Source organism: Netta rufina (genome assembly GCF_964035555.1).
Source record: "Netta rufina genome assembly, chromosome: 2".
Taxonomy (NCBI): domain Eukaryota; kingdom Metazoa; phylum Chordata; class Aves; order Anseriformes; family Anatidae; genus Netta; species Netta rufina.
The window spans coordinates 79,736,112-79,750,509 of NC_140124.1; the positions used below are offsets into that span (position 1 = coordinate 79,736,112).

At 41.5% G+C, this 14,398-nt stretch overlaps 1 protein-coding gene across 1 annotated transcript; it reads left to right on the top strand.

The window, feature by feature from the left end:
- Positions 1–6,690: 6,690 nt before the first annotated feature.
- Positions 6,691–11,640, top strand: LOC311207230 (ovalbumin-like; the record flags this gene model as incomplete). Its single annotated transcript, XM_084283159.1, has 7 exons — positions 6,691–6,861; positions 7,496–7,546; positions 8,131–8,259; positions 9,072–9,189; positions 10,167–10,309; positions 10,628–10,783; positions 11,245–11,640. The coding sequence occupies exons 1-7, from the start codon at positions 6,694–6,696 to the stop codon at positions 11,638–11,640; spliced, it is 1,161 nt and encodes a 386-aa protein (XP_084139285.1). The 5' UTR covers positions 6,691–6,693.
- Positions 11,641–14,398: the final 2,758 nt, after the last annotated feature.

The following is a 14,398-nucleotide window of genomic DNA, read 5'->3' on the forward strand; positions in this document are numbered from 1 at the left end:
ACTGAAAGAGAAACCATCATTGATAGCTACAGCACCAAGGTTTGCAATGGCAAACACTTAGACAGTCATCTGTAATCTGGACAAGATGATTTCCCTCTGTGAATGGCTGCTTCTGTCCCTCATGGAAAGGCAGTTTCCATATTCATAATGTGGGATGAAGACAAAAAAAAAATAAAAAAATAAATTAACATGTTTCTGCCTGCTGGCAAAATTTCAGTAGCAAAGTGAACAAAATCTCAAGTTCTGCATAGGTTTTTGTGATTGGATAGGAGGCTTTGATCTGTGAGCTGACCTGGACTTCCTCTGCATTTGCATAGAAAGTGTCTTTTATACTTCCAGGTGTCCAAGGCTTACTTACTCAAGAGTCTGTTGGTTTAGGGACAGGTCCACAATGAAATGCTTGGCAGTGGAAGGGGCAGCAGAGCCTTAGATGACCTTTTACTTGGTACAAGCATTGTCAGGGAAGGATGTGTGACAAAACTATTTGTACTGCTTTGCACAGCTGTGCTGGACATGGCAAGCCATTGCCAGCTGCCCCAGGTAGCCTTCCAACTGCTATGAAGTTTGCTTACTCTCTCTAGACCACATGCCAAGAAGACTATGCAAGACCCGTTGTGTGTTGGTAACGCTATGCTGATGGCCTGTTCTGATCACTATCTTCATTTGCTCATGGACAGTTTTTGCTGCTTGTAACTGGCCTTCTGTCAACTGGCCTTCCAAATTTAACTATCAGTTTGAGCACAGCAAACCAAAACAGACATCTGGGAATAAGTGTAGAGTATCTTTCTCACCCACTATCAAGGCAGAACTTTTTAAGTTCTTCCTTAGGGGAATCATGGTTATCTAAGAAAGAGGCTTCAGGGACAGTTTGAAGGCAGATTTGACTGAGTCAAATGTACTGGCCAAGTCTTATATGAAGAAATGGAAGACTAATATGTGGAAATATAAATACCTGTGAACACCAAGTGGTCCTGAACAGAAAAGGGATAGGAAGCTAAAACAGTGGTACAGACCTGAGGTTCAGTATGAACAATGTGAGAAACCAGCTAATTAGCTGTAGACACATCTGCCCAGTTTGATATGTCCTCTTCAGACTTCTAATCTTCAGCTTTCAAGGCCTTTGATGACCAGAATTTTGTGGACACATAGTTTAAAAAGAAAGCAAGGCGTGATATACTTCTTCTGACACTCACTGTCCAGGCATATGTACCAGTATTTTACTATGTGCCAATTTTTTGTTTGGACACCTAGCACTGGAAATCACTTCTGCCTTTACTGATGCTTGTGGTATCACCTCACCTCTGTGGTAGTTTAGTGACAATGGGAAGCTAAGCACCACCACACTCTTCTCTCACTTCCTCTCCTCAGAAGGACACAAGGAGAAAAAATAATGCAAAAAGATTGTGGGTTGAGATAAGGACAGGGAGATCACTCACCAGTTACTGTCATGGACAAAGCAGACTCAGCATAAGGAAAATTAATATTATTGATTGCCTATTGATAACAGATTAGAGCAGTAAAAACTAAGAGCACTTTCCTCCCACCCTGGCTTCTTCTACCTTCTCTCCCTGCATGGCACATAGGAGTGGGGAATGGGAGTTGCACTTGTCTAAAAAGGGGCAGCTTCTGGGCTCTGCTCAGAGAGGCAGCCCTCCTGCTCTCAAAAACTTGCTACACAGACCCAATACAACCTCCTGAGCTACAGAAATGAAGTTCTGTACCCTCTCTGCTATTGGATACGAAAGAGTGAATGTACCTACTTGAGTTCAGTGCCCTGGCTCCCAGTATACCAAACCATTGGGTAAGCAGCACCCTGGTATTCCCTACTCTTAAGACAAGTTATGGCGAAATGTTAATAAACACATTTATTCATACAATTTTTTATTCATAAAACTTTTACGTATTATAAATAAATATATAAATACATACAGTTTATTATATACAGAATCACAGAATCACAGAATCACAGAATTTCTAGGTTGGAAGAGACCTCAAGATCATCAAGTCCAACCTCTGACCTAACACTAACAGTCCCCACTAAACCACACCCCTAAGCTCTACATCTAAACGTCTTTTAAAGACTTCCAGGGATGGTGACTCCACCACTTCCCTGGGCAGCCTGTTCCAATGCCTCACAACCCTTTCGGTAAAGAAGTTCTTCCTAACATCTAACCTAAAACTCCCCTGGCTCAACTTAAGCCCATTCCCCCTCGTCCTGTCACCAGGCACGTGGGAGAATAGACCAACCCCCACCTCGCTACAGCCTCCTTTAAGGTATCTGTAAAGAGCAATAAGGTCACCCCTGAGCGTCCTTTTCTCCAGGCTGGAGAAAACCAGCATTACTTTGGAATGACCTGATCTGCTGTTTGCTCAGACAAAATGGCTGACAGTTCTGGCCATGGTGGGTACCTGGTTCCTTTTCTGTAGCAGAAACTTCTCTAAACAGAAGTTATTAAGGATTCTGCCTGACAACTCAGTCAAGAATAGAGCTTCTCCTAGAGAGTTTTCAAAAAAGCACTTTATCCTCCTTGTCTCACAAGGCTTGTTAATTCTTACAGCTGATCTCCCTTTGAACACAGTGGATGGTGAGCTGGCAGCTAAGGTACTGGCTTAGCTGCCTGCTTCTCTGGATATATCTACATGACATGCCTCTGAACAGAAAGAAATTTTCCCACTAAAACTGCCTCTTTACTGCCTCCTTCTTCAGCAGTGTGCCCTGGCAGCCAGGAGGGCCAACCGTGTCCTGGGGTGCATCAAGCACGGCATCGCTAGTAGGTCAAGGGAGGTGATTGTCCCGCTCTACTCTGCGCTGGTGCGGCCTCACCTCGAGTACTGTGTGCAGTTCTGGGCACCACAGTATAAAAAGGACATGAAACTGTTGGAGAGTGTCCAGAGGAGGGCTACGAAGATGGTGAAAGGCCTGGAGGGGAAGACGTACAAGGAACGGCTGAGGTCACTGGGCCTGTTCAGCCTGGAGAAGAGGAGGCTGAGGGGAGACCTCATCACAGTCTACAACTTCCTCGTAAGGGGGTGTCGAGAGGCAGGAGACCTTTTCTCCATTAACACCAGTGACAGGACCCGTGGGAACGGGGTTAAGCTGAGGCAGGGGAAATTTAGGCTTGACGTCAGGAGGGGGTTCTTCACAGAGAGGGTGGTTGCACACTGGAACAGGCTCCCCAGGGAAGTGGTCACTGCACCGAGCCTGTCTGAATTTAAGAAGAGATTGGACTGTGCACTTAGGCACATGGTCTGAACTTTTGGGTAGACCTGTGCGGTGTCAAGAGTTGGACTTGATGATCCTTAAGGGTCCCTTCCAACTCAGGATATTCTATGATTCTATGATTCTATGATTCAGGAGATCTTCAGCCATTCTTCTCAACTACGGTAGCACTGTCCCAGTATCTCCAAGAATGTGGAAGCATCTTTTTGAAGATGGATGTGCTCTCCAGCATCAGCCTTACTGAGTTCCTTGCCTCAGTAAGAGACAAAACTGACCCTCTTTCCCTTGTTATTTCACCAGGATGTTTTATTGTGACAGGACTACTTGGTCTATGTCTTTCTATTAATAAACACATAGCAAGAGTAGGGTATATGGTAGCAGGATACCTATACACAATTCATTATTGGTGTTTGATTGACACCAGATGGAGGAGATTTTGGATTAAAAGTGCATCTGGGGAGACTTATTCCCAATCTCTTTTCTCTATCAGCAGACTAATACATATTTTATAGCTAGAGTTAGCACTTTGAGAAGCAGGTCTATCATTAGAAAAAACAGACAAGGGTTTTAGACTTTCGTAGGGGCTGAAATAGAAGCAGCAGTCTTGCTTAAAAACAAAATGAAACAAAAGCTTCAGATGGCACTTGTAGATATCTAGCAAAAAATAACATTTCCACTAAAATCTTTTCTTGCTTAAGTCCTCAGACTTGGCAAAGAAAATGTAGATTTCTACAGTATGTTTATTTTGACAAAAGGAAGCAGACTAAAGAAAAGAAAACTGCATGGTCTAAACTTTTGCTAGTGATATAGGAACCTACCTCTTCTCCTTAACAGAGATTACAGCAATCCCCACATACATTCTGATGAATTATGTTGTACTAACTTTTTTTTCTCTTTTTAAATCACACAATGCTTTTCAGAGGTCAGAATGGTTTCTTTACTGTTTGTCTTCTATTATTTAGAAGACAATAGCTTCTATAACTGAAATATATTTGCTATTGTATATTATGATTGTCCCTCGGACCATGAACACTCCTTTAGCTAAATTTTACACTTCTTCCGTCATCTGCCAGGCCATTAAGTTATTCATGAGAAACATGAGAAATGCATACCGTAAACACATTTGGAATTGAATACTTTTTGCTTTCTATGGAGCTATATTTTTCTATTACTCCCTGAGAATAAAAATTGTTTATAAGGCCTTCACACCCATCAAAATATCTTTTTCTAAATATTCCAACTCTCCAAAGAAAATGTGTCTGCTTTTCATTCTCATCTCAGTTGGTTTTCTCACATGCACACTACTTCATTTCGTTTTGTTAGGAGAAAATTAGGCTAAGTCCTGTTCTCACTTATCTCCTGCCTAGCATGGCTCAAATGTGTGTTGTACATTCAAGAAAGACCAACTGAAATAGAGTTCTGTTCTGTTACTATAACCTAATAACAAGCAGGTTAACTAATAATTGCTAATTATGTTTTCCATTGCAAAGTTTTTCACTTTTACTTTTTTTCTTTTTCTTGTTTTCATTAACATCCAGGTACCTAGTTGTAACTAAGACTTAAAGGAAGGTGACCAGTATTTCCCAGTCTTCTGTCCTACTCAACAGTCCTGATGGATTAGCAGAACTGGCAGAAAACACTTTGTTACCCAGAATAACAAACTAATATTTGCTCTCCCTTCAACCCAGAATGGACCCATTGAAAGTAAATCTGACCCAATTCCATCAAATGATTTTATGGTGTCAAAGGTCAAACTTCTGAAAGGCACCAGCGGGTGGGTCCAAATTCAGACTGTATAAATTCTCCAGGGCTCAGCCAGTCTCTCAACATACAGCTGGAAAGCTGTATTACCTTTGGTGCTGAAGCTCAAACGGTAAGCGCTTCTCTAGGAAAATTTACCTTTCCACTATATTTGCTCTTGCTTGTACCTAAACTTAAAAAAATAATAATTATTGTCTTATGCTTGGTATCTTTAAGGTCAGGATATTTGCATGATATTCTCTACAAAAACTTCTCACCTGTGTGTATGTATTCTGCTCTGTTTTATTATGTGTAAAAACTATGTGTTGGTTTTTAGGAGACTTCTAAAACAGTTATTCTTTGCACTTAAAATATGTTTTTATTTCAGAGCACCTTGTTGTATTGTTCAGTATCTTTTAAATTTTAATTTTTGGAGTTTGCTTGATTGACTTCCAGTTCAACAGAATGCACAGAGAGCAACACTGTGGCATTCAGTGAATTTTTAGGGTTATTTTAGTGTAGGTGTATAAACTTATATTCTTACAATAATCTATAAATGTTAATTTGTATACAGAAAGGAAAGTGAGAGAAATATGTGGACGTGTGTGTTTATTCACATGCATGGTCACTAAAAACCTTGGTGGGGTTTAATATGACAAAGACAAACTTCAGGCTCCAGCATTAGCACCTATATAAGAGGCTGGATTCTGAAAGACAAATAACTTTAGCAATTTCTATAAATTACGGGAAGAAAACTAGGTTCATGCTGACCTCAAAAGCATGATCTTTATATAAGCATACTGGCTATACAGGACTTGTACAGCCTGGCACTTTATAGTAGTTCAAGACAGAAACAAATATAAAGATCCTACTGCTTTACACATTCATTTGACAGTGCTGTATTATAGTTGCTAATTTATCATGTCTGCATTCCTCTTCTGTCTGAAAGTTGCTAACAAAATTTAACTCCTCAGAAAGGTTACAGTAGAGGATATATACATATAGTTTGCTTCTTTCAAGTATGTCTGAAAGCACGATAGGGTGGAATTGAATATTCATATATATGAATTATGTGCATCAGTCTCTCTCCTAGACTAGATGACCGTAGACAATGTTCCCTATCTATTCTTCCATTATTGAAACAAGAGTAGGAATGCAAGCCTTTAAATATCCACTGGCAGTGGGTACAATGGAACAAGTAGATATTTTTCTGCACTCATTTATTTTTAGAATATAAAAACAGCGAGCCTCTGCTTTCACATTTATCTGTCTAAACCTACCGAAATACGCACTTTGGAGTTCCAGCTTTGCAAGTCTATCAAACAGGTCATATTTTCTTGTTTTGATCAGAGGAATTCTATCTTTCACTGAATGAAAATATGTACAAACAATTGTTGTTTGACTGCTTTTAAAAGGTAAACAGAAACTATATATGGAACTAAGACTTCTGAGAAAATTTACTGCTAAAAAGGCAACTGAATGCAAATGCAAAAAGAAATAGATTTATGAATACAGTTTTGAACATGCAGGAGAGGTGGGTATTGCAATAGGCATGTTAACAATGAAAGACTTTAAAACTATTTGTTGTTTTATTTAATGGCCTAAAAACTACTGGTACTTTAAAGGGGTAGATCACCACAGAAAATCGTGCATTGCACTGTGTTTGCATAGCATTCCATCATTACATTGTCATTGTGCTTCTGCTGTTTGCTCTAGACAACAGGGATTTCACAATGGGCTCCATCGGTGCAGCAAGCACAGAATTTTGTTTTGATGTCTTCAGGGAGCTGAAAGTCCAGCATGTCAATGAGAACATCTTCTACTCCCCCTTGAGCATCATTTCAGCTCTGGCCATGGTCTACCTAGGTGCAAGAGACAACACCAGGGCCCAGATAGATAAGGTGAGACTACAGTTAAGGATGAAAACCTTTGTCCTGCTTAATGGAGCCATAGCAGTTAATTATATGATAATGTACCCTGGAACTTGCATAGATCAAAAATCCGTAACCAGAGTTATCTAAGGCTGTCATCACCTCCAACTCCCAGAGTGTTAAACAAATGCACCAGCCAGAAATCTTGAAACTGTATTTTAGTTTGAATTTTATCATTGTTAAAAGTAGGATTCTCCAAAAGAACATGGCATTCCAGTGGCTCTTTGCTTAGAGCAAGGAAACTAGATAAAATCTCCAGAAAGAGCCAAAACCCATCTCAAGTTTGCAAAATGTATCACGAATTTCCTACAGCTCTCACATCCTTCATGGAGGAAGGTTGAATTGTTACCTGGAAGAAATTTAGTCTTAATAACAGCATGTAACAGAGCTGATTTCCATATGTCTACTGTGGGAAAAAAAAAGATCATCAAAGCAGACAATATTATGAACAGATATTCAGAGATGGTACAGATAGATTGACCCTTTTAGTCATATAGCCACCCAGTTACCCAACAGCTATATTTCAAACATCATGTGTTAATCTCAGTTGCATAACCTTTTTTGTTATACCTGTTATTTCAGCTACTATTATTTTCAATTACAGGTTGTTCACTTCGATAAACTCCCTGGATTTGGAGAGAGTATGGAAGCTCAGGTGAAGAAAAAAATTCATCTCCTTCTCTATGTCTAGTAGATAAATCTCTAGACAGAGTAGGTAGATTTCCCAGTTCCAAGCCTTTTCTGATGAGCATCTAGTGCTCTGCATCCAATAGTTGGGGGAATTCTTTGTTTGTACAAATCGAGAAAGAAGGGAGGTAACAGGGGATTCAGAACAAACAGAAGATAAAATCCAGGACCAAAATACTGAGCAAATACACAAAATTGTGGATACTTGCATGCTTAGGCAAGGTAGTTGGATGATGGTGATTAAATGGGTCTGGTTGGGAAAGATGGAAAGACTACATGATCTGCTGGAGCTAAATTACTGCAGAGGGCAGTTAAGAGTCCTGTAGAGAGAAGTATGAGGAAATTATGAAAGAAAAACAGCACAAAATGTGTATATACTAGAAAAGGACTACACCAGTATAGTTATTAGCAGCAAGAAAGATGGAACAAACTTGTTTTGTAAGCAGAAATATCTGAACTACTCTACTCTTGTCATACACTATTCAAAACCTACAAAGCACTAAAACTAGAATAACATCCCTTTTCTTTTTATTTGTATTTATTTGTATTCAGTGTGGCACATCTGTAAGCGTCCACTCTTCACTTAGAGACATACTCACCCAAATCACCAAACCAAGTGACAATTTTTCACTCAGCTTCGCCAGTAGACTTTATGCTGAAGAGACATACGCAATCCTGCCGGTGAGTTGCTCTAAAATCTGATCTGAGACTTTTCCATGTCAAAGCCCTACTGTTCTGTAATGCTAAAGCACTGTCAGAAGTCTAAGCTCTGCTAAAGAAATTTTCTCGCATATGGAAGGCAGTATTCATGACTTCTTTATATCACAGCCCTAAACCTCTACAGTCTTCAGAGAATATGTGCCTAGACAAAAGAATGTTTGTGCAAAGTACAGTCATGATCCAACCGTGTCATGGTATAAGTAAAGTAAAGGTAATATCAGTAATATCAGTAAAGATAATTTTTGTTGGAAAGAGTTAAATCCAACTATTATTTCAGATTGTAAAATAAACATAGAAATAACTTCAGGTTCTCTAAATATTCCATCGGACACGTTCAGACCAAAATATTCCGGTTTTCCAATTGAAAGAAGCATTTCATTTGGAAATTAAAGGAAAACATTTTCAAAATAAAAACTGACAACAAGCATACTTCGACTGAAGTGAATCAACATTTTCAGATCCAACTCAGTGCTGGAAAAGACTTGAAAAAATTGAGCATATACTGTTGCTTGAAGCAGTATATGCCAAATATTACAATGTTTATGAGGTAGAATCATGTCTTATTGCTGTGACTGCTTATTAAGGCTAATCAATACAGCTACAGCATATTACTCTAGTAAATATACTATAAGGCATAATATGTAGTAATTTATAGTACAGAATAGCATTTTACACTAGTATATTATTCACATCTGTTAATTTCAGTCTTGCACTTCACATTTGCAAACTGTTTTGAAATTGTGATCTGAAAACTGCATACTCTTCCTTAACAGGAATACTTGCAATGTGTGAAGGAACTGTATAAAGGAGGCTTGGAGTCTATCAGCTTCCAAACAGCTGCAGATCAAGCCAGAGAGCTCATCAATTCCTGGGTTGAAAGTCAAACAAATGGTAAGGGCAAGCAAAATGTCAGCATAGGTATTTTCCCTTCTGCCAACATATTTGAACAGCATAGGAGAGCACTTAAGTCTTGAGATAAGTACAAAACCTCTCCTTTTGTTCTTGCTGATTTCCCTCAGCCAGTATGTTTTCCTTCAGGCTTCCCAGAGATGCTGTGTACTTGTTAAGTAGGGCATGCAGTCAAAAGGCACTTAAGAAATCTTAACAGGTAAAGGCAATGTAAAACCAGAGTTAAGGAATGATAGGGAGGTGTATGAAGGGAGGTGTATCATGATTTCTGCCCTAATGCTTCTCCATTTTTTTCTAGTCTCTTCCTCACCTCCTTAAAGCATTATTTTCCCCTTGCTTGAAACACAGATAAAAGACAGTGGATTCTAAATGAATTCAATTTCTAATGAGATGAAAACATTGACAACCATGCAGCTTCTGGTGTGGTGTCATACTTTGAAGGAGAAAATCAGGCGATTATTAAGTTACTGGTGGAAGAGGACTACATGAGGAGCTTACTAAAGCTTGCATGAGGACTGCAGAACAAATAGGAGCAAAATATCAGAAGAAAACAGAATAAAATTCTCTTTTCCTCTCCTGTTATATTCTTTATGTAAAATCTCCTTTCAACTTTGGTTTGAAGCAAGTAATGTTTACTGGTACTGTTCAGGGTGGGGACTATCCTCAGATAAAAGAGGTTCTAGTGGTTCTTCTCCTTAGCATAAATTTTACGGATTTAGTTATTTTGTAACACATAAATTTTTGGGTCCTACAGCTCTTATTGTGCCTTTTTACAGAGAGAAAAGCAGTTATTGTCAACACCAGCGAGCAAGTCAACCTTGGAAGTACAAGATGATAGTTGCAGAAACAAAACAATGTCCTTCCCAATACACCCTCTTCCCCACAAATTCTACAACCTGTATTTAACATTGTGATTGTCAATGTATTATACAATTCTCTTTTCCTGTTCATTCTTAAAGGAATCATCAAAAATATCCTTCAGCCAAGCTCTGTGGATTCCCAGACTACAATGGTCCTGGTTAATGCCATTTACTTCAAAGGAATGTGGGAGAAAGCATTTAAGGATGAAGACACTCAAGCCATGCCTTTCAGAATGACCGAGGTACATGGGCATGCATCACCTTAAAGATGTCACCTAGAATTTGTGAAGAGAGTAGTCACCTTGTTATTCAGACACTACATTAAAATATCTGCTTATTTGTCTACTGGTCTTTGTTAATCACAGGGAGTTTTCCCTAATGTCTCTCTTCACATTATTTCTGAAACTATAAAGCTTCTAAGAAAAAAACCTGAAATATCGAATTTCCTTTGAAAAAGTCATTCTGGACTAGAGCAATCAGTCATTTTAACCATAACTAGATATTTCTACCCTCTAAGAATAATCTTTGTTAAAACTATATTCTCTTTTTTGGTTCTGCAGCAAGAGAGCAAACCCGTCCAGATGATGTACCAGGTTGGTTCATTTAAAGTGGCCATGGTGACTTCTGAGAAAATGAAGATCCTGGAGCTTCCATTTGCCAGTGGAATGATGAGCATGTGGGTGCTGTTGCCTGATGAAGTCTCTGGCCTGGAGCAGGTATGGCCCTAGCAGCTGGGTTCAGAAAATCATAAACACAATGAAATAGTTTGTGCTGAGCGTGGATTGCTTAAGAAACTACTTAACAGGTTAAATGTTGGCCACAGAAGAAATGATTCTCTCAGCTAAGCAGCTGTTACTACAGTGACGTGAGCTCCAGAGGCCTTATATCTCTATTCCTTCACATTGAGGAGCTTCTTTGGAAGTTCACTTTAGCTTTACTGGTTCTAATGATTGATATAGAAATGGCAGTGAGTCTATTAAAGAAAGAGAAAATAGGACAGAGCAGAGTCATACTATACTTTGGTCTCCTAGATCCATTCATCTTTACATGCCTAGGAAAAGCACCATGCCAAGAGCAGTCAGTTTAAAAGACAAAGAACCCCACAATGGTAAATGGTACTGCACTGCTGTGAAGGAAGTTGTCATCCCATAGATATCATTTTCTTGTATCCTTGCAGCTTGAGTCCACAATCAGCTTTGAAAAACTTACAGAATGGACCAGTTCTACTATGATGGAAGAGAGGAGGATGAAAGTGTTCCTCCCCCGCATGAAGATGGAGGAGAAATATAACCTCACATCTGTCTTCATGGCCTTGGGTATGACTGACCTGTTCAGCTCATCAGCCAATATGTCTGGCATCTCTTCAACAGTAAGCTTAAAGATGTCTGAGGCTGTCCATGCAGCATGTGTGGAAATCTTTGAAGCTGGCAGAGATGTGGTAGGCTCAGCAGAGGCTGGGATGGACGTTACAAGCGTCTCCGAAGAATTTAGGGCTGACCACCCATTCCTCTTCTTCATCAAGCACAACCCAACCAACAGCATTCTCTTCTTTGGCAGATGGATTTCCCCTTAAAGAAAAGAAAGTTGAAAGAGTTTCTGCCCCTTACAGCAAGACCCAAAGCACTGTAGTACCAAGAGTAAAAAAGAAAGGTATATTTTCTGCAACAGCCATATAAAAACAAACAAACAAACAAAAAAAAACAACATAAATCTGAGAGAAATTACAATATGAGAATGTGCACCCTTTGCCTTTCCTTTATGCATCATGGATGAAGGGTTAAGGGAATGAAAACTGCACCCAAAGAAAGCATAATCATGAAAAGAGATGTTCCTGGTGCAAACTCACATTTTAGTAATAGTACTGAGTCATCAGAAACATCACACTGAAAACTACAACCTGATTTACCAGCAGAAGTCTTATGGGGGAAAAAATGCAGCCTTCCAATCAAGCATGACCAGGCTTTGCGGTGACTCCTCCAGAATTAGTCAAAGCTCTCAGATTAAACTATCGATTGTCACCAACCATTCCTATGCTGACAAGGCAATTGCTTTTCCTTTGTGCTCCTGGTGCTGCAGGGCTCTTCCTCACTTTTCTAAGATGCCTTATAGAAATCTTATAATTCACATTTCTCCTTCAACTTTTTTTGGCTCAATCATCATGACCAAATATGGCATGTTACTATTCAAATTGTTTTTCTTGTATTCGCATGTCATGGGTCTTGTGTATGTCCTCTGTTACTACTTTAATCTCAATAAAAACATGTTTAAGCAAACACATCTCGTTTGTAGTATTTCAAATGCAGTAAGGGCTTTTACCAGAGAAGGAAGCACCTATGCAGAGGAATAAGCACGGACACACGGGCTGGAAGCAACTCCGCAGAAGTCCTGCTAGGTGGTGAGAGGCGAACAAGAGTCTGTGGGGTGCCCCTGCAGCTATTGAAACTAACCATGTATGGGGCTGCATCAGCTAAAAAAGCACGGGGAGGGAAGGAAGCACTGCTTTGCCTTTCTAAGCACGACTTGTGAGAGCTGGTCTGGAGCACTGTGCCCAGTTTGCTGCTGCCCTGCTCTTGGCTGGGGTGATGAGACAGGCATGGGCTGCCAGGAGCTACCCGAGGAGCTGTCTCAGCTCAGATTTGCTCAACAACAGAGCAAATTCTGTTCACAAATTCCGAAACTGGTGGCTGATGGTAGCAGCAGTCGGTTGTCCTCTCTGTCACCCGAGAGGGCTAGTGTGCAGAAATGAATAGGTTTTGGTGGCACGTGGCCACTGGGCAGCACCACAGACACTCAGGCTGGGGAAGAACAGGGCGTGGAGTAAAACACTGCCTCCAAGCCACTTCTCCTCCACTGTGCCTGTACCGTGCCTGAAGGCTCTTCTGGCAGGGCTGGGTTTGTCCAAGAAAGCCTCTGCCACCCTCACCCACTGATGGTAGTGCCACAGGAACAGGGTGGGAAGGCTCCAGTCACAGCTGGAAGGGGCTTCTTTTCCAAGCAGGACCCCGTTTTCCTTTCATTGCTGCTGCTGCAGAAGAAAGGGCTGCAAGGACCAAGAGCTTTGAGAGGAGAGTGACTAAGCCATGCTGGAGACACTTGCACTGACACCTCAGGCCATGGGGTGGGACACAGCAGGATTGTGGCATGCACACTGGCTGTAGAGCCTGATGCTTGGATCAGCAGGTTCAAAACAGCAAAAGAGCATGTGTTTGTACTAAATTGTTTGCTCTGATTGCCTACTAAACTGTTTGAACATTTCCACAGGAAATTCCCAATGAGAAATTCATTTCTCATTGTTTTCCAGAGGCATTTCCCAGCTAGAAAATAAGTTTAGACTGAGCATTACTTGTGAAAGCACAGAACTGTGTAGGTGAAAAGGCTAAAAAGCACTGCTCAGCAGCTGGGAGAGAGGGAACGAAGATGTCAGAGAAGCAGCCCTGCAGACCCCAAGGTGAGTGCAGGAGGGCAGGAGGTGCTGCAGGCAGGCAGCAGCAGTTCCCCTGCGGGCTGTGCAGGGAGAGGCCCCTGGTGGGGCAGGCTGACCCCTGCAGCCCATGGGTCCCCCATGGAGCAGATCTCCACGCTGCAGCCCCCCCGTGGGTGGAGGAGCCCCCGGTGGAGCAGGTGGATGTGGCCTGGAGGAGGCTGCGGCCCATGGAGAGCCCGCGCAGGAGCAGGGGGTCTGGGGGGAGCTGCCGCCCAGCCGTGGGGGACCCGTGCTGGAGCAGTTTGCTCCTGGGGGATGGATGGATGGACCCCGTGGGACGGAGCCGTGTGGGAGCAGTGCTTGAGGAGCTGCTGCCTGTGGGCAGCCCGTGTGGGATCAGCTGGGGAAGGACGGCATGCCGTGGGAGGGACCCCATGGGGAGCAGGGGCAAGGAGGGACCCTGAGGGTCACTCTGCTGAGTCTGCTTTGCCCGTCACGATAATTGTTGAGCGATCGCCCTGTCCTTATCTCAGCCCTTGAGCCCTTTGCATCGTATTTTCTCCCCCTTTGCCTTTGAGGAGGGGGAGTGAGAGAGCGGCCGTGGTGGAACTCGGCTGCCCACCCGATTCAGACAACTGCAGTTGCAAAGTCCTGGGAAAGATTTCTTTAAAGGAATTAAACAAGGTGTTTAACAAAGAAATGCAGAGTTTCCTTTTTAAGGCTTCCTGGAGAACTGGGGTTCTTTCCTATTCCCAGCTCAGAGGAAGGGAATTGTTGATTTCGCCTTCTTTTTTCTTACATGGAAATAAAAGGTGAACTGCTCTACAAGTACGGGCAACGTATCAGAATCAAGCTCTTTTTGTCTGTAGTCCTTTCTCAAGGAAAAGATTGATCACACACCTTCCAC